Source organism: Amphibalanus amphitrite, unplaced genomic scaffold, assembly GCF_019059575.1.
Source record: "Amphibalanus amphitrite isolate SeventyFive unplaced genomic scaffold, NRLGWU_Aamphi_draft 000254F_arrow, whole genome shotgun sequence".
In the NCBI taxonomy this organism is placed as follows: Eukaryota; Metazoa; Arthropoda; class Thecostraca; order Balanomorpha; family Balanidae; genus Amphibalanus; species Amphibalanus amphitrite.
Window position 1 is genome coordinate 325,473 of NW_024881749.1, and position 27,148 is coordinate 352,620.

The window sequence follows — 27,148 nt, forward strand, 5'->3', positions numbered from 1 at the left end:
GCCCGGGCAGTGTGCGTCTGAAGGTGGGACCGGGTGGACGTGTGTAGAGAGAGCCCCGTACCGCGCCGCACGAGGTGATTGGGCCGGACAGCCTGAGTGACCTGTGACCGAACTCGAGTGCACTGCCGCATAGGCCGCACCTGCGCCTCTGCACTGCCACAACCGCGATACGGACTCGGCCGCCGGAAGACTTGTGTTAGTTCATCTCCACCGTTTTCTCTCCTGCGGACTTGTCACTCGCGCGGGCCTGTGATGCGCCTGCTCTGAGTGCGCTGTCATCAGCTCAGGTCAGGTCAGGTCACCTCCCCACGGACACGATGCGCGCGGTTCTCTGGGCTCTGAGCTGCGCGGCGCTGCTGCTGAGCGCCGGCAGCTCTCGGGTGGAGCTGGTCGACAACGGCTACCGCGGACTGGTGGTGGGCATCGACGACCGGGTCAGCGTGCAGGAGTGTCAGGACGTCCTCAGCAGCGTGAAGGTGAGGGCGCGGGGTCATACCAGAGCGTGCACGCACATATACGGTGAGGGGTGGGTGTGGGTGTGATTGACACGCGCCGCCGATGTTACAGTACCGGTGCCGACCGTAAAAATGAGCCAATAAAATTGTTATGTGCTAGTGAGTTCACTGAGTGGAGCCCGCACAAAGGCAGCTGTCATTGCATATTATTCAATGTGTGGGACCGATTCCCTTCTTCCATATCATGATAAAGAGAGTACACGTTCAAGCTTTGTTACATAGAAATAGCCGTCACTTTCCCCACGTGTCGGCACCGTCCACCGACCCGGCGGGTCGGCGGACCGGTCCTTCATTGTGCAACCACCCTGCATATAACGCACAGGCACTGGCGAATCAGAATCAGAACCACAGTTGGAATACAAGTCTCGGCCCGCTCAGTCGTCTCTCCTTCCGCGCCTCCGCGACAATGGTGGCAGCGGCGGTCGAGGGGACTTGTGCCCCTCACCACGGACCCCAGCCTCTACATCTGCACTGACATCGCAGACTGGTTAGTCCGTGCTCCGTGACGGTGTATCGCCCCTACGTCACGTCATCGACTAGGGAGCTGACCATCCTGGACTCGTCATCGTCCGACATCACCGTCTCCAGTGAGTAGCTCTGCCCGGCAATACCATCTGCCCTGCGGTAACGTCATCAGCTGCCCTGGACTCGCTACGGAGCCCGCCGACAGCGCACGGCTCATCAGCCCGCGCCGTCCTCCTCAGCATCATCGAGTGATGGACACCACCTCGCTGAAAGACTCAAGCTCGGAGGAGAGAAGATAAAACAAAAACTTCAACGCTAAATTCAAGACAAATTGGCACCGAAATCAAGAGAATTCACCCATTATGAGCTTTTGCTGTATTTTCGTCAAAAAGTGACAGTGAAATTGTGCTGTGAAATTTGTTTTAACTTCGATGTGTTTCAAAAACCGTACTGTTTCATTATCCGTTTTCGTCAGTGTTCTGTCGTTTGTTGCGCTTCATTGTGGTTGCCCACCCCAAAATTCACGGAGAAATAGCAAATGCGCTTAATTTTTACCTGCATTTTGCAGTGTCACTTTGACACTTATAAGCATAAAAAGAGCATATTCTGAAGTCGGTATGAACATTCAAATACGTTAATCGTGGTCAATTCACTGAAATTATATTGTATTGATATTCGGCCAGAGATGCCGAGGGCCATGGAGATGCCCAGGGACGGTCCCCGCCAAGAGTGCGGAGGGATCGCCCGGTAGTAGGTGTAATTGTCACGAAACTTACTTATCTGTTCATACCATTTTGTGATACGCTCATATGGAAATTTCTTTCTCCGTCAGCTAAACGTTTCCTCTCTTTGTTATGATCGCTTCGGTTCCCTACGCTTCCCTGGGGGAGGGAAGATAATGTGGGACCGATTCCCTTCTTCCATATCATGATAAAGAGAGTACACGTTCAAGCTTTGTTACATAGAAATAGCCGTCACTTTCCCCACGTGTCGGCACCGTCCACCGACCCGGCGGGTCGGCGGACCGGTCCTTCATTGTGCAACCACCCTGCATATAACGCACAGGCACTGGCGAATCAGAATCAGAACCACAGTTGGAATACAAGTCTCGGCCCGCTCAGTCGTCTCTCCTTCCGCGCCTCCGCGACAAATGCAACACGAATACAAATGTTTTCAACTCCCACTCGGAAATATTTTATTTCGAAACTGTCCCCCAACTCTAAGAAGACACGTTTTGAGTGCTTACTTCAAAAAATATGCTGAAATTTTGGTCCAGCCCGATAATGTGCATACGTAAAACATCTAATAAATGATATGAACATATCGACGAATATAACACATTTGCTCTCTTGTATGTGTTTATCGGGCTTTTTGATAACTTTTCAAGTTTCGCTGTGATTTGTTGTAAACATCCGCCTATGTGTGTAGAGCTTCGTCTGGTGCATTACATACTAAAAAAAAAACTTGAATGAAGAAATTGCAAACTGCAAAAAACTGCTCCCGATCTGAGAAAGCATGCCTTTAATTATAATTTAAACCGATTCGTACCTATCTATATCCAAAATGGCATAACATCATTTCTCTGCCCAGTGCCGTGGACAGATATTTGATTTTGATGGATATTCGCCATCTTCAGAAATTAAAGGATAAAAATGCTAAGTCTGCTACATGTTTTATTCCCCCATCAATTTTCGGCATTACTTCTATAAATGCTTCTTTATTTAGCAGTGTTGCGTTTACTAAAACTTTCCTGCAAATAATCATACGGATGATTTTGTTAAATATATGGACGGCTTGGAACAACACAGTGTTCCAGATATTATTATAGTGCTGAGATTGTTTTTTCGTTGGAGCCGGCATCAGTTAGTGGCATTGTATTTTTTTTTTAAACAATTTGAGAAGGAGAGGTGCTGCAAGGACCGCTCTCTAAAAATATTGTATCGAATTTTTTTTTCGTCTGATGCTCAGTTACCAGTTAGTTACTAGCGCTTGCTAATTTTGTCTGATGGAATAGATACTCCCTCAGTTTGTTTAAGTCTTTGCAATCTTGTCTGCAGTGATTACTGCGTTGCTTCCCCACAGTGCTACGGCTCATTTGCACCCGTATCTTATCGGTCTTTGTGTCGCCACTCGCGCACTGCGCTCATCTGCACACGCGTGAAGACAGGCCTAACGACGCTCGAATAATTAAACACCCGCATCTGGCCGGTACGCTCTGTCTGACGGCGGCAGTGCGGCGGTCCGAGGCCCGGCCTGCAGTACGGCCCCGCTCTCAGCCAGCCGATCCCCGCACAGGACAGGACGATGGACGCGACTGTTGTCCGCCGCGCCAGTAACCCGACCCGGTCACCCCCAACCCCATCTGCAGAGGGCGAACCCGATCGCCGACAAATAAACGGAGACATTAATGGTGACTGGGCCATCAATTTTCCGGGCTGGGTTTCCACATAAACCGGGGTGTCAATGCGCCGGGCGGACTCCACCCTGGCGCGCGGCGGCCGGTCACGGATTAGCCGACCGGCCCACGCTGACGGGCTGTCTGAGTCGCCGGCCGGACAGAGACGGTGACGGGCCGGCAGCGGTCGGAAGGCCGGTGTCATCGCTGACAAATGGGAGGAGGGACACTCCACCCAGCGCCACGCGCCGCGCGCAGCTCACCGTCTCGCGGCACGGCGACACGCTGGTGTGCCGCTGTCGGAGGTGTTTGTGGTTCCGCAGGAGGTGTTTGTGGTCCTGCAGGAGACGTTTGTACCTTGCAGGAGGTGTTTGTGCCAGGGTGCAGCTCCCCGGTAACACTTACGCCGCCTTCTGTGCAGTGAGCCACGGACCGCCCGGCTGGCGCCCCCGAGTCCACCGTTCAAAGCTACCTTTGAATAGGACTGTTAGTGACAAATGTCTACTTGCTATTGAATTCCAACGAGCCGAGACAAATATTTGATATCCGGCTTATCGGCTCGTCGAACAATGGGAGACTAATAAGGCGTGCAATTTATCATGGTGTTAATACTGACGCACCTCATGCCAAACCAAATACAGGAATGACAGCCTTGCAATGCGATTAATCAAAGGGCGCATCCCTGTCCACATCCCGCCGGCTCGCCCCTTTCCGAGCTGCCCCCTCCCGTCGGTCGGCGATCGCGGTATAAGGTGCTGAGGAAGCCATAGCTGGAGTCGGGTGTCATGTTCAGGCTGTCGACCGTCATGTTCTGCCGTCAGCAGTGGCTATATGTTCCATGCCGCCGCCAGCAGCGAGCGCCGGGCCGTCGTCAGGTACCCACTGTCCAGTGTCCGGTCCGAAGTGACCACTGTCTAGTGTCCAGTGCCTAGCATCAGCTTAAGTGTTTGGTGACGAGGCTAGGCTCGCCCGATTGACCGAGCGGTCTAACCACCACTGTCCGGACCGCGGCGCGACTGACTTGCAGTCTTTGCGCCGCCGAGCCGCTCCAGAAGTCCCACTGAGCCGTCATGACGCGGCGGCCGATCGCGTTTGTTAGCCACGGATGATATACTCTCATTATCGAGGCATTCGCCGCAATTAAGATGGTATCGCCCGATGGGCCCTTCTTGCGCGCTCCGTCGCGGTCGCGCCGCATGGGGAATCGCGCGGATTTGATAGTGATAAATGGGCTACAAATTTCGGCTGGCACCTACGTGTGAGCAATCTGCATCATGCAAGCGCGCCATCGGCCGGTGAACTTTGTCGGCCGCGGCGTTAGCTATACATACATACCGGGTCGCGGTGCGTCGGAGATCGCGCGCTCTCTGGGTCACCCCAGCGCGGCGGGTCAGATGGAGGCGAGGTTCGCGATATTCACAACGGCCAACTAACTACAGCGTCATTTTAGTGATGAAGCTTTGTTTATACGACTCAGTTCCGCAAAGCAACCATCAGATTCGGAAAAAAATCACATATAAAGTCACTCGCATATTTACAGAAACCCATGTAGATAATGATCTTAGAATAATGAATGTACCAATACAAATGCAAACTTTGTCATAATTTTCCGTCAGGAACAATTTGAACAGTCGCTCGTTGGGAGCAGGTGCCAAAACTATGTGCTAATGACTGCTCAGTCCGCCAGCGACTGCTCCAGTATGCCAGCAGAGGTATGTCCGTGCCATTGTTCCGAGAGAGAAAGTCTGCTCGGGGGCGCGGGACGGTCGTGACGACCTCGTGCGCCGGACGGAGAGTTAGGGTCGTCTCAGGGAGGACCATGTCCCCCAGGGCATGGGGTCGGCTGAGAGTAGGTTCTCTAGGTGCCAGCCCAGAGGAGGGTCCAAACGATACCTGGCTTCTCACGGCTAAAGTGTGGGGGTGTCAAGAGGTGAGCGGCCCCGCCCGAAGTTCTCACACCCCGCCCAGAGTTCTCACACCCCGCCCGGTGTTCTCACAGCTCCCGCGAGCCGCCGTCACCCCGACCACCTCTGGCCGCAGCTCGGGTAGCTCCGCGGCTCCATTATCGAACGGTGGTATACCTACTCTCAGGACTCTCAGGACTGAGCTTCAGGACTGTCATGCACGGTAGCCGGTAGAAGGTACCTCAGGGACTCGCAAAGGGACCTCAGACCAATCTGGGACCTCGGAGGCCGTCTCCACTCCCGACAGGTGCGCGGTGCGGTCGCCGTCCCAGCGGTGTGCCATGTTGACGGCGTCGGTAGCTGTTTTAATTGCTACTCGCCGCTCCGGCGGGAGGCCGGCCGGCTGTTGTTTTCGTGCTGCGCGCGGCGCCGGCGCTCTGCGGCATATCTGGCCGCGCCGAGACAAAGGGTCAGACGCAGGGCGGCGGTCAGTTTATTCAGTGCGCGCTGCTGTAATTTGGCCGGTCGGCCGCGCGGGCGTTTGTGCGTACGGCTCCAATCATCAGTCATTAGGGCACCACCGCCGGCGGCCGCCGCGTCAATATTCAGACGGTAATGAACCCGCGGTCCTCAGTCAGGACGGCCCTCGAATACAGAAGAATGCCTGAACGTCCCCCAGCCGATATAAGGACGGCCACAAGGCAACCCTAGACGACTCTTCGGCAGTCTCAGCATATGAGTGTGCAGATCCGAGCTGCCTCCCCCGTCAGATGCAGTTTTATTCGTTAAAGGAAAATTAATGTTCGCACTAATTTTCTCACTGAAGTGCCTACTGTTCAACTCCCTAATGAGTTATCTTTCAGAAGTCTTTCAGGTCGGTCACCTACCTGACAGAGCCGCCGCATGACCCTCACGTAACCCGTGATCCACAACTGCATTGTGCAGCGGTGAGTCACGGTAGTGTGGTCACGTGACCGGCGCTCCCAGCGTGTCAGTGCGGGGGCGGGCCCGGCAGCACGGCAGCGTTATAAATGTGACCACACGGCACCTGGTGACCCGGCAGGTCAGCGAAGCGCGGTCAGCGGTCCGAGACGCCGCCGCCACCGCCGCCGCCTCATTCAAACGGCGCCTTCACGGAACGGAAATTAACCAAATTAGGCCAGGATTTTACTGTTTGCCACGGCTTTTAGTTGCAAATTATAGCCTGCTGCCTATGGAAAAACTGCGCAAACCTCCGCCGCGCGAGTGTTAATGATATGCTAATGACCGAGTCAATGAGCCGGCGTAACAAAAGGTGGCTGCCGCCGCGGCGGGATGCGCGGGACGGACCGCCGAACTCCCCACCGTCAGTGACACGGACCCGGCGAGCGTGCGCAGCCGGCCCGGCCCGTATGCGGCACTCGTTTAATCTGGGCTGGCCAGGTAATGGCACCGCGGGTCGCCGCCGGGGTGGCAAACCCGTCATTAGCCGCGGCAAGGAGTTTTGAGCCGGGGGCACGCCGGCCGTGGACGGCACCCAACTCCGAAATGAGGGCGGGCTGACGGGGTGAGCCGCTCCGAGGACGGCATGTGGGGAGAAATGAGGACGCGAGCGGTGAAGACAACCGACCGGCCTCAGACAGGAGCCGGGATAACGTCTGAGGCCATCGTACCGAGATAGTAGCCGACAGTCCTCGATAAACATTAGCATATTCGATGGAACGGCTCAATTTGTGTCCTGGGCCGGCCGTGATTAGGGTCAGCACTCGCATCAGTTGGCGGCGATCGTCGTCAGATCTTTCCGCGCCGCCGCCGACCGCCGCGGTCTGATCGCGCCACTATCGCCGGACGGGCCGTAACGGCCAGCTCGCGTGCCCAGTCGAGACATCATCGGCCCTTTGATCGAGACGCATTACCGGACGGACGACCCGCGGACGGTCATGGGGCTCGGCGGGAACATGCGGCCTCAGATACGGCCAGAGAACGGTGAAAGGTACGGCCGGAGGCCCGGAACACGGACAGAGCACGGCAGGAGCACGCCCAGAGCACGGTGCGTCGAGTGCCGTTAGACTACCGCCAGTCTGCTGATGGGCCGTGAAATCGGTGCCGTCCACAGCCTGTCCTCTGGCGATGGGTGTGGGTGTGAGGAGGAGACAGCGGTCCTGCACACTGCAGCACGGCGGACAGGGGTCCAGAAGGGGTCGGTGGGGATGTGTCGGATCACAGCCGAGGTGATAAACAACACTGGTGGCGCCGGCAACCGCTCACAGAGGACCGAGATCAGAGTGTGATGCACCGGCGACAGCTCACGCCCGGCTGCAGCCGATGCTGTAAACAGACCGGGCTCGGGCCGCGGTGACGGTGCCGCGGCCCGAACACAGGGCACCTCCGAGCTGAACCGATCGGTGATTACCGCGCCCTCGGCGGCGGCGCCGTCCTGACGTAAGAGCGCCGCCGGGCGCCGGCCCACGCGCCCGGGACGCCATCAATATGCCCCGCAAGAAACGGCCGCGCCGAGATCGCAGCCATCTGTGATGAATGCTTTAGTTCATATCCAATCCGTCTGATGTGATTTGAAATGAAAGCCGTGGGGCACATTTGCATATACATCCATCATGCGGGTAATTTGGAGTGGCATGCACACTGTACGCATGGTAAAAACGTCCCCTCTTTGTTTTTTTGTCTGGCCGTGGTATCTCTCCCTCCTTTGTGGCGTGCTATGCTGACAACCGATTGTTCGCCGTTTTATCGCGTCTTTTATGTCGAGAAGTCAACATAAAAGAGCGTGATTTAGCGTGCGTGAACTGAAATATCTTACAAAATGTAGCTCATTAAGATGGAGAGATTGGTTGATTGCGACATCGCTTATGTGTTATTATTTCAAATGAAGTGCCCGCATTCTGCGGAGTGCCGGCGCAGCCGTCCCGGGCTCCCTCCCACCGTCCGCTCTGCTCGCTACTCCCGCTGCCATTTGTCATGTTCTGCGGCGATGGGCGGTGCTTCATTCCCGCTCCGGATATAGTCGAGCCGCATTCTGTATAATCTGCGCCACGTCCGCCGCCGCCGCGCCACTATCAGTGCCATCGCACGCCGCCAAAGACTAGAGTCGGCCGCCGCACCCGGGGTGGATTCAGGGCCAATAAATGAAAATCCAGCCCCGCTCAGGTGCCCGTTTTACCGCGGGCGGCCTCTTTGAGCGTCTCAGCTGTGGATGATTCAGTGGGCACTGGCCACTGGATCTTCGAAGATCGGGTGAGTGATACGTGGCGACCAAATCAGGAAACTGTGATTTGTGAGCGTCGTGTCGCGGAGGCGGTGGTTCCGATCGGATGTGACAGTGACGGTACCGACAGTGCACAGACATTGCGTGACACTGCGTCATCGCTATTCGTTGGAATGGTCGCACATTCCTGGATGTTTCAGCGGTGTGTAGGTTGTAGCGTCACCCGCTAGCGACTCCCTACCAGCCGTCTGAGCGTAGTTCTTCCCACGGTTGTTGAAGTCATGCCTGGTCGCTGATGGCTCTTTCCCTGCCCATCTCTCTCTCTCCCTCTCCAGGCGAGCCGGTGCCGGGAGGAAGCGTCCATCACCGACTGTCCGTGACGAACAGTGCCGCCAACACGCGCCACTTACACTGTCAGAGCGCCGGCACCGTCTGATCGGCAGGCATCACTCACGGCGCCGCCCTCTCCCGCCCCTCCACCCGGCGTCCCCCGCGTCTCTCCCGAGACCTCTCTCTGGGCAGGTGACCTCTCCAAACGGCCGCTTCATCCACGGTGACTTTTTCCGACGAATCACGCCGCCTTTTTCCTCGCGGTCCATTGTGACGACTTCATGACCAATTTTGCCTCATTCTCTGTGGCTCATCGGTCTCCGTCAGAGGACGAACACTCGTGTGACGTGTCAGGATTTTTGCTCCGCTGGCCCGTCCGGCCGAAGCACCTCTTCAGCCAACATCTTCCAGTTTTTACCCACTGCGACGGGGAAAAAGTACGCGACACTTGACGACACTTTGGCGTGTTCAGGCGCTGTGAACGCTCAATCTCCGAGCCATTGTGAGTACCTGTGGTCTGCGGTTTTTGCCGGGATAGAGTCTGTCTCCTCCCAGGCCATATCAGACATCCGGCGGACAATCGGCGGGTCGGGCGGAATTCGGGCACGGCTGAGAGGCCGTCCGGCGGACGCTGACAGGCCTGCGGAACGGCGAGGAAACGTGCGGTCTCCGCTGGCCACTGCGAGTCATTTTCCGCAGATGATTGTCTACAATTACATTAAATGGTTCGTAGATAATTGCGATGAAATGACGGGAGCTGCGCGCAGGACTTTTGAGACGCGGGGCGGCCGGTCGACCTTTTCCCTGCTCCCAGCAGCGCTGCTGACCTCTGTGCCAGACGGTAAACGGTGGCAGACCGCGCGGGCCATTCAGGGCCCGCAGCGGGTCAGCCGCGCCCAGCCCGACCCACCCGGACCGCCGCGCGCAGACAGACTCATTTCAACGCCGAAAATATGTGGGAACAACTGCGGTAAAAGCTCCATAATGGAGACGGATGCAATCCCTGTCCCACTGGTGGCTACGAATAGAGAGGTGAATTATGAGTCTGATAACACAGCCGTCAACCGCATCCTCACGCACCGCTAATTGCAATAAATTGATTCCGGGACCACCGTGGTCCATTGGAGCACAGAGTCTGGTCCATTCTCGGTCCGGTCTGGTCCGCTGGTCCCTGTGGGTCCGCTGCGGTCTCCGACCCCGCGCCGGACCGGCGACAGGGGTTCGTTCGCCCCCGCACCTGGCTTCGATGTTCGCTCATGCGGTCATATTGCTGCACGTGTCTCCGGCGCTGCGAGGCTTCCCGTGCCGCGCCGAGACGCATTAAGTGGCTTACTGTCGGCGGCGGGGCGTTCGTAGGGCCTCGGGTGACAGCCAGCCACGCCTGACCGCCTCCGCGACACGTCACGTGCGAAACTGGCACCGGAGCCCAGCTGGATACGCGGAAACGCACCCTGCATCGACCGGCCGGAAAACCGACAACCGTCATGATCGTAACAAGGCAAAGGCTCTATTATCCGCTCGAACTGTCGTAGCCCACCTTGGAGATAAGACTTATTTGCTTGTTGCTCGAGCCTCGAGATGAGGGTTTCTGGATCTCGAGGATGGACGGCGAAAATATACCACCACTGCCGCCGTTCTTGGTCGGCGCGGCGCCGTCCTCAGGGAGCGCTTCCGTCATGGGCCCGTTGCGCTGGCCGCCCGATCGGGCGCTTCCGCTGATGTCCGTGCAGTGTGGGTGACCGGTGCTGTCGGCTGATGTCCGTGCAGTGTGGGTGACCGGTGATGTCGACTGATGTCCGTGCAGTGTGGGTGACCGGTGCTGTCGGCTGATGTCCGTGCAGTGTGGGTGACCGGTGATGTCGGCTGATGTCCGTGCAGTGTGGGTGACCGGCGCCACCTGCTGTTTGCTGGCCACGTCCGGATAATGACGGCAACAGGTGGCCGCCCGGCGGGACGTCGTTAGAGCGCCGCTCTCCCAAATGGCAGACATTATGACAGCGCTCTCCAAGGAGCTCATTTCGGGCTCATTAGTGCCGGGAGATGACAGTTTGAGACAGCACCGGACTGGGGTAAGTATACGGTAGCGCGGATGTTTTCGAATCAAATATTCAGTTAGAGGTTTTCCGGGTAGTGGCATAACAATGACGAGTCTGTTTAGCATGCATACGGTCCCAGAACTGGTAGCAGTGGACATTGTTACACGTCACAGCGGTAAACTGCTGCCATTGTGCTGCATGGCACCGCAGCGAGTTTTGCAATATGTAACATCCCCACCCGTGTGCAACTCCACTCTCTTTCGGCCTCAGGTCACGGCGCCGCGATTCATGACATCACCGTTCCTCTGATCTTGGGTCATGATCGCGCCCGTCTTCCCACCGACACCGGACCGTCTCAGACCGACCCACTCGTGTCCCTCCCGTGTCCCCGAGTGGTGTCAATTTGTCCAGTCCTGTCCGCGCGGCTGATCCGATCGAAGGCGGCATGTTTCTGTCCGGGGTCCCCGTGTACCTGCGCAGTGCGCCGTCCCAGGCAGGTGTCGCGCCTCCAGTGATCTTCAGCGGGCTACCTGGCGGTGCCGACTGTGCGCCGAACCCTAATCTTCGCAGTTAGGGCCCGGCAATTTGCCGACCCAGGGGCTACTTTACCCCGTGAGCGTCCTCCAAAGGGCTGAGTGGCTCGGTGGGTATAGGATGGCGCTAATTTTACCTGACCCGATCGGGGGAGGGGTTCCATGCCGGACAAATAACAGCGTTCAAACGGCGACAGACCGACGCGAAATTCCGCACATGCTCCCCGCCGTGAGAGCGGCAAAGACGTGTTTGAAGAGCCCATATGTAGCCAGTGTTTTAGCAGTCAGAATGCTAATATACCGAGTGTTTCTGGGGGCTCTCGGGGATAATTGGCAGGCGCCCTGTCGAGGTGTGAGCTCGAATGTGACCGACCGGTTAGGAGTAAATACCAGGCTTTGACACCCCGCTATCGGCTCGACACCAGTGACTAGAGAGCGCCGTCATACTTACGGCTGACTTATACCAGGAAATGAACGGTAATCGTCTAAACTCAACCCGATATTCTGGCGATTCTTTATCACCGTAACGCAGCCCATCTGGCCCAATGTTTGAATTCCACATCGCGCGGCGTTTTGAAGTGGCCTGCCGGCGGCCGGTGCCCATGTTTTGACCCGACCGTCTCTGTATACACGGCGTGATTCACCTGTGGGCGTGACAGTGCCGCGGGCAGGGGTGGGCCCACGCTCCGCCTCTGTTTACCCGACTGCCAGCGCCCGCCGATAACAGAGAGCTCGAGTGTCGAGCGACGCGCCCCCGGAGAGGAGCAGGAACGCTTTGAGCGCCCGCGCTCCCGGCAGTCCTGGAACACCGACAGCCGCTCCGGTCACCCCTGGGTAGCGGGCCATCGGAAGGCCAGCAGGCTGACGACCGGCTATGGTCCCGTCTCTGGTCCGTTTGACTCATTTCTCAGTCTGTCGTTGAGCGGGCCAAAAAGTGTCAGCTGTTCAACTTATATGCCCGCTGCTGCTATAATTGGTCAAAGATCTGAAGTCCCGTGACTCGTGTTGAGGAATTCTGGCCCGACATTTCTCTTTTCCGACATGCGTAAAAAATTATAGTCTACGTGATGTCTTGTGAGAATACCTACACTGACCCTAATATGTAACATTATAGTTACAATGATTATGCTTTATCAACCAGAAAGCTCAACCAGAAAGAAAATTTTCGGGCTCCTAATGACGTATAGAAGCTTTAATTTTTTCTGGTCCTGTCTCAATGCGGTTGCCTGGACTGCATTTTCCCAGACCCAGACCTCTCCTCTCCGTCCCCGTCACCAACAGACTCCAGACGAAGCGGCGTCACCTGCTGACAGCCGTCCGGGCGGCGTGTGTGGCGACCGTGGCGCAGTCGCGACGTGAGGTAAACAGAGCGTCTGCGGCGGCCGGAGGGGTTGGCCCGCTGTCGTCACCGGTTCGCCGGAGGGGTTGGTCTCTGTCGACACCGCTCCACCCGCGGTAAACACGGAGCTGCGCCTCCTCCCTCCTCAGCGCCGGGCTGCTGATCTGCCGACCGCCGCAGCCGGCACCCGCCCGACTCGAGTCCGGACTCACCGCCCCGCCGCGGTCCCGACTCCGTTCCCGCCGGCGGGCTGACCGCAGCACAGATCTCCGCTGAGATTTCGCGTGAGTTTTGCCTGTTTGAGCCGAGTTTGCCGGCTCCGTTTTCCTCCATTCATCTCGCTGCGTGGCTATCTTGCGGGCCATCTCCGCAGTGCCGGAATTTCGTTTGATTGCTGCGCTCGCGGCCAGCCGGCGGCTCCAGAGTGCAGAATGCATGGCCAGCTCCCGGCGCGGCCGTAACTCTCTGTGGCGGCCGCGCGGCCCTACGTGATCAGTCGAGGCGCGTTTCGCGGCGCAGGACATGATTGAAGAACGGCGTAACTCCTTGCGACGCTCAGGAGTAAAAGATAGGGAATATCTCTCCGGCGGACAGCCGAATTCTCCCCGATCCCTCACGCATAAAGCATGGAACATTATTCAATGACTGATCCATGCATTTGTCAAGGTTAGAGCGCTGGCTGCTGTGTGCCGTGCCGTGGTCCTGCCAATGTCTGAAGCCTGCACCGGTGTCTGAAGCGTGCCGCCCCGCGATGCGGAGCCGCACGGTTTGTGCGGAGGAAGCGGCGCTCGTGGCGCGGCGCGGCGGTTTCACGGGACTCTCTGTCGACCGCAGCTCGGCGGCTGGGCCGGCGCGGGCCGCTCGCGGTTTGACCCGGTTACATCAGAGCCCTGAAGCACCTCGGTCCGACGCACACAGAGCGTCGTCGGAGCGTCTTCGCAGCTCATTTCGACACGCCCCAGCCGGCGCAATGCGACCCGCATCCCGCAACCGCCGCTCCACCCTTCACAGTCCGCCGCCCGACGCGTAACCGAACCCGCTGTGTTTGCCGCCGGCCCGGTAGTGGCGTCAGAGACAGCGGCGGGCTCGTGCCGCCGCCCGTCGTTCGGTTCGTCGGCGTCACGCCCAGGCGCGCACCCGGCGCTCCGAGAGGTGACCCGCTCACGGCCGACCTCGCGGCGCGTTACGACCCGGCCCGCCCACGACCTAACGGCGCTCGGAGCGCTTCTGAACGCCGCCCCGCCCTCGGCGCCGCGCGCGTACGCTTTGCATGCAAGATGACCCAGATGCCGAGGATGGACGGGCGTGCGCGGTGCTCCGGTGCGCACTTACTCCAATACCCGTTAGGTCCAGATATTCATCTATTCGGGAGGCATTGACGCCGGCGGCGCGGTGCGTCGTCTCGCGCCCATGCGGCTGCCGGCGCCGGTCGGTCGTTTACGCCGGTAATTAAAGGTAACCACCACCTCGGGCGTTAGTGGGTCAGTGTACCGGCCTGACGCCCGCGCTGGGCGTGTCCTACGTCGGTGGCCGTCGAGACGTCCATCTCAGACGCCAAGCGGGTGGACGCGCGGCACGGCGTGCGCCCAACCGCCGCCACCATCCCCGGAACTAGCTTTTTGTCGCCGCGCCGACCGCGTTTTTCTGAATGGCCGAGCGGGACGCGATCTCAGAGGGCGTTTGCCGCGAGGCGTTTTTCGGCTGCGTGCAGCGCGGCTCGGCAGTGAATGGGAAACGGTCGGTGGAGGTGCGAGTCACCCGGAGTCGCTCAGTCACGGCGCGTCACGCGGCCAGAGACTGCCCAGCGGGTCGCGGCCGGTCACCGACTCCGCCCAGAGCCGCCCGGCCGCCGGCTTTGTGGTCTCTCTGTCCGTGTATTCCGGCCGCCGAGGGGCGGACGGGTCGCCACGGCCGACGGAAATTAAGGTGTACGGCCCGACCGTGCGCCTGTTTCACAGCTCCTTCTGCCGACACGGCCCGCAGAGCGCAACATGACAGGAGACAGTCGGGGGTGGTGGCGACAGCGTTACACCGCGAATATAACTCCGACAAACTGCCCGACAACTGCGGATTACGGCTGCTCCCGCTGCTAGTACGAGCGCGAGTGCAACGTTACGCAACTCGGGGAGGTCTCGTAAATCAAACGCGAGAAACAACGCGTTACCTTCCGCACATCCCGGCGGCTTCTTAGCCAGAAGGCTGGCCGATCCGCTTCGTTAAGCATCGGATAAATTGTTTTCGCTTTAGAATGCCTTACGGGAGCCGTCTGCAAACGAGCGATAATGGTGGGAATTACCCTACCGAGTCGACGCTGGAGCTGCCCGCGCGCCGGGGAACAGCCATCGCTCCAACGTGTCGCGTCATTGCTCGGCGCCGTGTTCTCTCGGCGGCGCCTCTCCCAGCGCCGGCCGGTCATCCCGTGGCCGTCCGTTCCCACCGAGCCGCCGCCTCCGTCGCCGGGTCACTGTGTTCCCGGACTCCGGCGGAGGCGGCTCATTGTGGCGTCCGTCACGGCGCCCGCGAATCACGGCCACCGGCGTCACGTCAGGTGTGACGTGACGCGCTCGGGTCAGAGGTCGCCCGGTTTTGGCCGGTCATGGCGCCGCGGCTGGGAAGTCGGGTCAGCCGACGAGCCAGTTCCTGGCCCAGATTCACGGCAGGTTCCGATACCGCTCCCGTCGCTACCTCTTGACCTGCGGAGGCGGGCCGGACCGGTGTTTGATTATCCACACCGGCGTGAGACCGAGCTGAGCGGCAGGTGCTGGAACGGCTTGAGACGGCCGGCCTTTGGCTTGGGTCGGAGATCAAACAGAGGAGGGGTTGGGTAACGCGAACCTGTGTCAGCACACTCACCAGGGTGAAGCTGCCCGACAGCTGTATCGATGTCGGTGGGCTTTGAGGCGGAGAGAAACATCGTCTGGCCAGCTCCGATCAAAGCGTGCGCTCGGGAGCAGCGCTGCTCTGATGACGGACTGCGGATCAACAAGCTTTCATCGCGGACGGCGCCGAGTGCTGCGCTGATCGGCAGCGCTCGGCGCAGCGTGCACGGTTCATCTGCCGCTCTCGGACCGTGTCCGTGTGGGCAGACCGTCCCGGACCCACGCCCTTCGCTCCTAATAGAGCGTTAGCTCGTCAGGGACCATCCATCACTGGTCTCGCGCCGGCCGCGCTCCGTCCTTCAGTCCGGTCCCGCGGCTCCTCGCGCCTGTCCCACGACCCCTCCTGTCCCGACACCAGGGGGTCGCGCGGCGGACTCCCGCAGGTGCGGCGCACAGGCCCTGTCGTCCCGCCTCCTCCTTTCTGCGCCCTCTCTGCCGCATTGAGCGGCGAGGGCCGCCCGTTCCGGTGCGCTTGTCACAGCTATTGATGGCGATCCCCGCGCGGCAGCCGCGCCGATTCTGTACGCCCGATTCGGAACACAATAGTGGCGCACACACAAGGCGTCGACAGTGGCAGGGGCGCTGGGGCGGACGTGCGGCCGTCCCGTGTTGGTTTAGCTGCCGTGTGCCGGAGGATTACCGGCACCGATCGCTCTGTTCGGGGTGAGAGGTGTGCCGACCGTCTCACGCCGACAAATGAGACGCCCGGGCCGGAAGGATTACAGGGGTCCAGCGACAGCGACCCAGCGGGTCGCGCTCTCGGAATTTCATTGTTCTTGCCGGTCGGTCGGCCCCTCGCGGTGGGTTCTGAATCCACTGCTCGTCCTATTCTCGTGTTTGTTCGTCCACTCTGTTCTGCCGCCGAGCTGTCCAAGGCCAGCGACACACAAATATTCATTCTCTGGGAACCGAAATCCTGAATGCTATTGTCATTCCTTGGTAGTGATGAATAGTTTATTTTTCGACATGGTTCCAAGGTGTCTCCTCTATTTCGACAGACCTCTTTGTCTAAAAAACGATGTTCCATCTTTTTCTTCTGGTCTTGCGCGGCGATCGGTCAGCGTCCCTCTCTTTTTCATCTGCCTCTCCCTTATCAATCATGCGCAGTGATGGCAGCGTTGCTTTGACGATTTACCTGGAAGCCGCTGACCATCATCTACACCACATGCCGCTGCTGGGCCTCACTGACAACCCGCTGACTGGGCTTGACTTGCCCTGCGGCGGCGAACGGCAGCTGCTCGCCAGCTGACGGCGCAATCTGCAGTTCATTTGGGCCACATGCTGTCCGCACTCAGCACCACTCCTGCCGATGGGAGCGATCGCAGCCTCTCAACACCACCGACTACCAGCCGCGCCAGCCTGGGCGGCTTTGTCTCAGCCTCAAGCCTGCATTCCAGCCATCGACGGTGCACTGCATGCGATAAAGGACTGGCTAGACGCCAAACGATCAGAGTGTTAAGTGCAGGCGCTGCGCGTATAGGGCGGGGCAGCTGCCGCCGAAATCTCACGGCAGTCACGTTCTCAGATACCCAACAACAACACTGCAACAGATCACAGATAACGCCTGGCTGCAAAAAACACTGCTCCACCCGCCGAGCGAGAGTAGGAACAACCGCCGCCGCAGGAGCACTCACCAACGTTTCCTGTTGTTTCAGGCGCTGATCACCAATGCCTCTTCGTACCTGTACACGACTACCAATCGACGCGCCTATTTTGGCGACGTGACGGTGGTGGTGCCGAACTCGTGGCCGCGCAGCTGCACGGGCGGCGCCACGCCCGGCCAGGCCACCACCCAGAGCTACCTGACGTCGGACGTGCGGGTCAGCTCTGCCCACCCGGTGTACGGCGCGGCGCCGTGGACGCACCAGGCCGGCCTCTGCGGACAGCCGGGCGCCTTCGTCCAGTTCGCCGCCGACTACGTCACCGATGACGAGCCCAGCGAGGACCGAGGTAAGAGCATTGCGACACAGGAAGTAGCCAGTGTGACCCCACCTCGCAGTGATTTATACGGTCCAATTTCAGCCATTAGTTGCAACGCGATAACCCGTGCATCTAATGCTGACGTCCGCGGAATGCACCGCTTCCGACCCACATTATGTGCGGTCGTTCGGCACGTTTTGAGAGCACTCATCTGGCCGGCTGACACCCCGTCATTAGCCGGCGCTGCGGAGTGCGCGTTACGGTCCACATCTCAGACACGCAGCGCGGCCGAGCTGACCCGGGCTCCGCGGCCGGCCGGAGAGCGGTCCGCCGCCTCACGGGGAGGCAGCACGGGAGCCCGGGGCGTGGGGTTGCAGCCCGGGAGCCCGTGGGGCGTGGTGCGGTGCCTGTCACCGGACGGCGGCGTCAGTCGGCGCCGCCGGCCGGCCGACATCGCCATCCATCACTGGGCGTCCACCCGCACCGTGCCGCGCGCCTGACAGATGCGCCTGTCTGCCAGACACGGGCGCTGGCTCTGACATCGTGTCACAGGATCGCCGCGCCTGCCAAAGAACCGCCCGTCCTCTGACCAAGTGTCGTTGTTTTGCCGCAGCTCGCGTGCTGGTGCACGAGTGGGCCAAGTACCGCTGGGGCGTATTCGAGGAGGCCGGCTACGCCGAGGACCCGCTGTACCCGTCCTTCTACCAGCATTCGGCCGGCCAGTGGGCGCCCACCGGCTGCGCCGACGCCACCGTCGCCGGAACCGTCACACCGTGAGTACTCCACTCAGTCTTCCGGGCCATTCGGAGCACTGCGGGCTATTGTGTGGAAATACCGCCCGACACAGCCGCCGATCGAGCCCAGATTATCATATCGCGGATTATCTGAGCGAGTTTTAAACCTGTCCTCGCATGACAGCTCGACTTGTTATTGTTCTCGGAGGAAAAGTCAACCGCCTTATGCAAGATTACGGCGGATATTTTTTGATACAGTTTCTGCGGGAACGAGATGTTTGATATATAGTCGGGGATTTGGAGACTCAAGGTCACTACGAGTGCGTACGCATTGTAGCAGAGCTAAAAATGCGCGCGATAATTGGACCAGTTTCAATGCGAGCAAACTTCCTTCATGTAATAGTACTTGTCTGACCTGTCTGCTGTATCGTGGGAACGTGACGGGCGGTGTGGGAAAGAGCCGCGGCTCGGCCAGCGGCGGTCCGGTGTTTTATGCTCCGATGGCGCTGCACGGTAGCCAGGTTTCACGTGAACTGTCCGTGTGGCCGTGACTCGGGAGAATCGCCGCTGCTCCTGCAAGTGGTTTGCATGACCCATGAATCTGAACGACCTGAGTCTGACAGAGGCGGCCTACTCGCTGTGTGTTCCAGGCCCGGATGCGAGCCCAGCTCCAACAAGTGCACCTTCGTGCCGCTGACAAACTCGAGCGACTCGACCGGCGAGTCTTCGCTGCACTTACCCGTCCAGGTATGTACCGCAGTTCCGGTGGTTGTGGCTGGGTCCGCTGCCGATAATAAGATTTAGGGCCCGCAGTGTAACGGCTCCCTGAGCCAATTTGCACCGGGCGGTTCCGTTCTCTTTGTGGTCTAAGCGATCCCTCTTTGTAAGTTTTGCGGCGGAGCGCCGTCATCGGTACAGCCCCTCCGCTTTGTGGTCGGGGGCCTGTGTGTAATTGTCAGGAAAGGAGAGCACTATGCGGCCGAACTATGTGCCGATCGCCGGTTTTCCTGCTGGCGCACCTGTCATTAATCACTGGCCGGGAAAATCGGTGCAGCTGCGCGGTTCGAGCGAACTCCGTCATCGCAGAGGCGCGCCGTGCAGGAAGGATGTGAGGAAACTGCTTCCTGCGCATTTTCACCATGTCTGCAGCCTGATCTGGTGTGCGATGCATCATGTACCCCCTCCCTCTTTGATTACTACCCCAGAACAGGGGCAATCATTTCTCACAAAAACGCGGCAGCGGCCGGCGCTAGTCTGATTGCATCTCTATCTAAGGCTGAGTGGTGCGGGACACGCACGAGGCGCACCTCCGTACCGCGCTCACTCCTCTGTCCGCTCTCTGCCCCCCTCCGGCCTCCTCACCACTGTAAAAACCGGCCCGCTCTCCACCCGTCGCCGGTTAGCGGCACGCAGCCGTCAGAACATGTCGGACCGGCTGATCTCCAGTGGGCATGACCACGAGCGTGTTTTCGATGCCCGCCGAGCGATCGTGACTTGGTCCTGATACAGATCCAGTTCGTCTGCCCAGATGCAGCCGACAAGATCGGTGCGTTTTTGTGGTCTCATTATGGGATCGTGAGTTCAGTGGCTACCTAATCTGATAAAAAGAGCTTTGCCGTATACGGATCACTTAGTTGTATCGCGTGCTACGGCACGAGCACTTCCCTTAACTCGGACACACATCGTGATTTACGGACAATAAAGATCGGACTCTAATGGCTGTTGGCTCGTGCTGTTACAGGCGCAACCGTTCTGCGATTCCGACAGTCACGACAGGGCGGCTCCGACCAAGCACAACTTGTTGTGCGGCGAAAGGTCCGTCTGGGAAGTGATGCAGAGCCACGACGACTTCCGCGGCGGTATCAACCCGCCCAGGATCGAGTCCAGCCCGCCACCGGTCGACTTCAGCGTGGTCAAGGCGGCCCCGGATCGCTTCTTCTTCCTTCTCGAAAGCTCGGCCACGATGCGCCAGCAGGAGCGCTGGGACTTTGTCAGCAGCTCCATCCGCAAGTTCGTCAACTGGGACGCTCCGACGGGCATCCAGGTCGGAATCGGCCACTTCGGCTCCTCCTACACCACCGACCGCAACCTGACCACGGTGCCCGACCTGCTGATGGGCCGCGGCGAGCTGGCCAACCTGCCGCCCATCGCCGACGATGTCATGGAGGACAACAAGAGCTGGAGGGCGGCCGTGGATGGCGCACTGCAGTCCCTCGGAGATCGGGCGCCCGGCTCCACGCTGATCTGGGTGACGGGCAACCAGCAGAACAGTCGTAACCAGCCCAGTGACGCCGATATCGACTACATGACCGCCAGGCTGCAGGAAAACAGGGTAAGTCGATCGACCCAGGAACTGACGCTATCTATCATCGGGCTGATAGTGTCTGTCAGAAGGCTGCATTTTTGTTTTGCGGATTTTCGTGGTAGATATCGGCAGCGATGTGGTCGTGGACACTTTCCACGTAATCAGTGCGGTTTGATAACAGATTGAACGTCGATGTCTAAAATTTTTGGTAACATCGACCTAAGCATTTATTTCAGCTTTATGTGCTGCTTGTCAATAGGGCAAGCTTTTCATCATTTCCCTAAGCTTACAATTATTACTCAAAATTTGTTTTTCCCACGTCGATGTAACACGTCTTCTTCCTTCAGGTGCGGCTAGTGATGGTGTTCTACCCCAACGAGACCCCGGGTTTGTCACGCGTTGCCACGGCGACGGGCGGCGACGTAATCCTGGTGGAGGACTCGTGGCTGGGCGACCAGACCTCTATCAGCGTGTTCCACGCGCTGGCCGACGCCTACGTGCACGCGCTGGACAAGTACATCTCGGACAAGCGGCGGCTGATGGTGCGCGTCGAGGACCAGCAGTTCGTCGGCAACGGCCAGAAGGTGCGCGGCAGGTTCCTGATCGACACGACGCTGGGCGTCAACACCACGCTGACGGTGCTGTACAACACGCGCAGCGAGATCGGCCACGTGAAGCTGCGGCGGCCCGGCGGCGAGCTGCGGTCCGTCTACATGTACCCGGACACGACCAACCACCTGCAGTACATCCGCATCGACCCTGTGGTAAGTCGGGACCTGACTGCTGCAAGGAAGCGTTCGCAGAAGTAGCTGACAGTCATTTATGCTGGCACAGCAGATTGTATCGAGTCAATTTATGATTTGGAGCGAAAATGTAACATCGTGCAACGGTCCAAGGCGTTTCTTTTTAGGCATTGCGGGACATATATAAAGTCATTAAGAGGCTTTGCGCGGAGCTTGATCAGCCTCACATGCAGACCTGTAAAATGTGGACACAATGCACCATGGCCTCATGCGGTTTTGCCCTCCGTTTTCAGCAAGGGGAATGGGAGTACGTGATCGACAACCTGGCTCCGTCGCACAGCAGCATCGTCGTGCAGGTCATGTCCTCGCCGTCCTCCTCTGAAGACACGGTGCGCACCGAGGTGTGGACCAGCGCTGACGCCACGGGCACTCTGAACGCCACCGCCGCGCCACTCATCGTCTACGCTTCGGTGAGTGATGTCGTGCACGACTCCTCTCGCACCCGCCGTCCCCGTTCCATCAAACCCGCCCCGAGCCGAAAAACGGCCGGTCGTTTCGATAAATCAGCGCGCGGCTGATGTATGGCCGTAATTGAGAGCGCGTCTGGGCGCCGGCGCGGCGGCCGCTCTCGGAAAGTGGCGCGCTCACGCCCGCGGGTCGTCCACAGGTGATGCAGGGCAGCGCGCCGGTCATCAACGCTCAGGTGGAGGCGGTGGTGACCGGACCGGACGGCCGCGAGGCCACGATCCAGCTGCTCGACAACGGCCTCGCAGGTGAGGATCGCCCCACCGGTGGCCAGGGCTCGGCTGTAATGACATGGCGCTGATGGCTGTTTTACACTGAGATATCGAGGCACGTCAATTATGTAGGGGCTCGTAGCTTAGCTTCTAATAATCGAAACACGTGCTTATTACGCCTAATATATCATTTGAAGCTTATCAGGTCATGCAAGACCAGATCAATTCATTCAGAATAATAAGCTGTTTAGTGACCGGCGAACCGGGCAGCTATACCTCCGAGTTCTCTCACATTACTTCTGCATGTAGAAGTTATTTAATGACCGACAAAAGGAGTAAATGATACCATGTAACGAAAGCCAACGAAGACGTCACGGCTGATCGCACCTTTTGTCGTCAGTTCCGGACATCCTGTACGGCGACGGCATCTACTCGCGCTACTTCACCGAGTTCGGCGCGCTGTCGGACGCCGGTCAGCTCTTCACCGTGCGGGTCGAGGTGGGCGGCGCGCGCGCGCGGGTCGTCACCGGCCGTGACCCGGCGGCGGGGCCCTGCTGCGGTTCCACGGTTGGCCCCATCACCTCCGTGCCGATGTTCGACCTGCGACGCACCGCCTCCGGCGGTAGCCTCCTGGTCACTGGGGACGCCGACCCGACGGCCGACCGGTACCCGCCCAACCGGGTCACCGACCTCCGCGCAGAGACCAACGCCGACGAGCAGACGATCGCCTTCAGCTGGTCGGCGCCCGGCAACGACTTCGACAAACCAGAGACCAGAGGTGAGACCTTATACCATGCATTATTTGCCACTGTGGTGGGACCACGTAATTTTTCAGGACATCGCATCAACCAGAGGTTCATGAAGATGCCACTTTCTTCCAAAGTATGCATCCACCAAGATGAAGTCAGACCGTTTGTCATCATATGTCGTTTACATAACATGGTTTTGTTGATGGCCGATAGAAGAAACATGAGGATCCCAAACATTGAACCATCTTTTCTCGTCTTGCAGTTGCCCACTACGAGGTGCGTTTCTCGGAGAGCCGGAACCAGCTGCGAGACCACTTCTCTGAGTGTCCGACCGTCTCCGAGTGGAGCCAGCCTGAACCGGCCGGTACCCCCAGCCTCGCCGTCATCGATTTCCACGCCGTCAACACCATGTTCTTCTTCGCCATCCGCGGCGTCGACGAAGCCGGGAACGCGGCCGAGCTTTCCAACATAGTGTCGCTGGTGATGCCGCCGCCGCCGCCGACATCGACCACGCCTGCGCCGACCGGCGGCACTGCCGCCCCCGTGCAGCCCACGCCGGCCGCCTTCGACAACCAGCTGCTGCTGATCGTGCTGCTCTGCGTGGCAGGAGTGATGATGCTCATCATCCTGATGGCGCTGTACTACTTCCTCTGCCACCGGCGCAGGAAGCCCGACCCAGGCACCGGAGCCAAACAGCACATCACCACCGTCACCGTACCGCCGATGGAGAGCCGCGAGCCCACGCCCGTCAAGATCGCCTACGATCTGGAGAAGGAGGAGCATGGCCGCAGTCTGTCCTCGGAGGGTCCCACGCCCGTCATGTGGACCGCCTCAAACATCCTCAACACCTCGGAGCGGCCGTACACGCCATCCGAGTCGCGCAACTACGGCCACTACAGCGCCAATCTCCACCTGGGCTCGGCGGCCGGCCGGGCGCGCTACAACAGCTACCAGACGCCCTACGTCGAGGACATGACCTACGACGGCCGCTCGCTGGTCAGCACCCAGCCGTCCGACTCGTTCCTCTCGCTGACGTCCGACCCGCGGCAGCGCAACAACAACACGCTCTCGGAGGGCGGCGAGCCGGCCGGCTGGCCCAGCGACAAGGACTCGCTGGTGGCGGCGCAGCAGCGCGGCCGACCGGGAGGCCGCGCGCCGCCGCCCACCCTGCCCAAGCCGCGCCTCGACGAGGCTCCGCACGGCTCTCGAGCGTCCATCGCCGGCGACAGGAAGCGGCGGAACGTGACGCAGGTGTAGGGCGGCGCGGCGCGGCCGGGCGCCCATCCAACTGTGATCCAGAGACGCGGCGGTAGGCTCCGCGACACTGTGCTGTGTGTACATATTTATCGCGCGTATGGACGCTGCTCGCAGACCGGTGAGAGAGAGAGGCACACAGACTGAGACATTGGCAGTGTGGAGAGCTGCCCGCCAGACTGCACACGAGATCTGCTGTTTTGTTTGCACACAGATCGCTGGTGAGCGCTGCGACTATTGAAGCGTCACGTGAATGCTGAATTTTATCGTCTGCATCGACTTTGTTACACGCCTGAGTTCCGCTTTGTTGCCTGTGTATGTCACCGATGTATCGACGGGATCGACTTATGATCGTGGAACGCAGCGATCTCTCCGACAACTCATTATGCTTGCACATTATCACTGGTAGGAACGGTACTTGTGACGTGTACATATTCATATCATCAGCTAGGATAATGGGTGTGAGCGCGTGTGCTGACTAGTCAATGTGTTCTGACTAATACATGTGACATCAATAAAATAAACCTTGTATTCTTTGGCTTGGAGAGATGACCCAAGCCGTTAGATGCTTGGGATTTTTTTTCGCGATAGCTCCGAACACGCTGGCGATAGAGAGCTGTAACTTGGCATAGCTGATCTTTGATTCAAGTTGGATCTTTTGACACCAACCACAATTTCGGGTCAGGTCAGGTCACTGACCTATGACCAGTAGCGGCGTAACACATTCAATTAAGGGGTGCACTGCCGACTTTTAGTCTCATTCTTTCCGTGCAACGCCCATAGGGCTAATGTTAAAATGCCAAAATCAAAAGGGGGCACGGTGCCCCGGTGCCCTCCCCGTTCCACCGCCTATGCCTATGACGTCATAAGTGAACCTCTGCACGGCCTTCAGATGTCGCAACTTCGCAACGCCCTCACTGCCAAAGGAGCTTTCACAGGGAAATGAAACTTGCAAGATCTAGTATCCATTACGAGTCTCACAACTTGTATAGCTGGGATTTTTCCTAAAGGTCATATGAGGTCAGGCCATTTTCGTGACATTGACATTATAAGTCAATGGGGAAAAATGAAAACTGCGCGATTCTGGAGCCGGGAACGATCACCATCTATCTCAATCACACAGAATCATGATTTGATGCACTCCTTGCAAGGTTCGATGCGCCACTTTTGCAATGTTGACTTGCGTGACGTCATTTATGACCCTAATATTAGTTTTTCGTCAATAACTTCCAATCAAATTGAGCTAGCGAGTCGGGAAAGCCACCAATAGACTCAGAAAGACCTGCCGAATCGAATGATATGCAACATGACCTCTTTCGACCAACTTCGTGACCTGGGGGTGCTGACCTGACCGTGACCTGAGGTCAACCTCAACACCCTAAGTTGACCTGACCCAAACAAAAAGCATATCATTCCACGCGCCTGAGCGAGCCGAACACGATACTGCCAAAATCGCGGCTCTGCGGCCGTTTTTGCGAAGCTATTCACCAAAAAACGGAACCGTACCTTGGGGCTTGGGGCACTTCACCTAATCTCAGAGGTCACCGGTTGACCTATTTAAAATCGGATATCAATCTCTGCGTCTTGTGACGGCGCACACGCTCGTTTTTTCTGCGACGCGCTAGCTCCACCAGGGGCGAAACGGCGAGGGGGGTCTTACCAGCCCCCCTCCCCCCTCGGCCGGCGCGTATGTAGAAAACCAATAGGTCCGGCGAGGGTTAAAGTGACCATCCCACCTTAACATTAGTTTTGAGTTGAGATAGCCAAAATGGGGTCCCTGGCTTGCACTAACCGGTTTGAGCACTCACAACATCGAGAAATGCCTCAAATCGAAAACATCTAATTTAAAAGTTGCAGCACTTTGGATTCAAAGGGGCTAATGCACAGGGGCGGTCGCAGACTTGGAGTTTGGGGGGGGGGGCCAACTTGGCAAAGGGGCCCCTGCGCTGACCCAGGGGGCCCGGTGCTAGCTTAAAGGGGCCCATGAGCGGCGTAGTGCACGGGTGCAGAAATCCAGGCCATAGCCGGTGAAGCGGGGGGGGGGGGGGGGTAGGGAGCGGCACCCGAGCGGAGGCTTATTGCGAGCTTTGAGGGTGTACCATGTCGAAAAAAATACCGATAAGTGCATTTTGAAGTGTTGATATTGTCAATAATTCACACAACTGTGAATAGATTACCGCAAAAGTAAAGGCGGCTTAGGCGGCTAACTTTGCCATTTTCTAAGATCATCGTGCTAAAACTTTGGACAGTGGGTCATCGGTACCTATCTGTTCACCGTTCAATCACATGTGTTCCGTTTCATCTTTTTTTTTTACTTGGGCACAAATGTAAGTTTTGAAGATCATTACAGTAGCAAATGCTTCGAAAGATGGATAGTGGGCAAATATCCTAAATTTTCGTGCTGCATGGAAAGCAGTGTTGCTGAGAAAAGGAGGTTTTGTTCCAGATTGTTGTGGATGCAGAATACATTGTCTGCACCCACTGCAGAATTATTGGTGCAACTGCGCCCACTGCACCCATGGTTCCTACACTTATGAGCCCATCGATAGCGCTTCGGCGATACCTATCGCCTAGAGGCTGCAATGGGGCCCTTAGAGTACGGTGTCAGACCCCCCAGAGGCCGGCGTTGGACCCAAGGGTCAGCGAAGGGCCTCAAAGGCCCAGGTAGTGCCCTAGAGGCTGATGTGGGCCTTCAGAGGCAAGTGCATGACCCCCGAAGGTAAAGCATGAGCCCCCCAGAGAACATAATAGGGCCATCAGTGGCCGGTGTAGAGACCTCATAAGCCAGTTTGGGGCCCCTCAGAGGCTAGTGTGGGGCCTCAGGTGTCGGTATGAGGCACTTAAAGACCGTAATGGGTCCTCAGAAGCCGGTATCGATCCTTCAGAAGCCAGTACGGGGCCCTCAGAGGCACATAAGGGTCAGTTTGGGTCCCAGAGACAGAAATGGGACCATCAGAGGCCGATGTGGGACCTTTAAAGGCTGGTTTGGGCCCTTAGGGGCCAGTTTAGGGCCCTCAGAGACCAGTACAGGGCCTGCAAAGAGCAGTTTGAGACCATCAGAGACCTAATTGGGCACTCAGAGGCTAATGTGGGTCGTTACAGGCCAGC

At 58.3% G+C, this 27,148-nt stretch overlaps 1 protein-coding gene across 1 annotated transcript; it reads left to right on the forward strand.

Moving 5' to 3' along the window:
• Positions 1-24,560, forward strand: LOC122386511 (calcium-activated chloride channel regulator 4A-like). The gene is made up of 10 exons (XM_043375783.1): positions 1-476; positions 17,254-17,548; positions 18,132-18,291; positions 18,903-18,999; positions 19,994-20,584; positions 20,905-21,321; positions 21,594-21,770; positions 21,968-22,073; positions 22,438-22,815; positions 23,049-24,560. The coding sequence occupies exons 1-10, from the start codon at positions 318-320 to the stop codon at positions 24,041-24,043; spliced, it is 3,375 nt and encodes a 1,124-aa protein (XP_043231718.1). The 5' UTR covers positions 1-317; the 3' UTR covers positions 24,044-24,560.
• Positions 24,561-27,148: the final 2,588 nt, after the last annotated feature.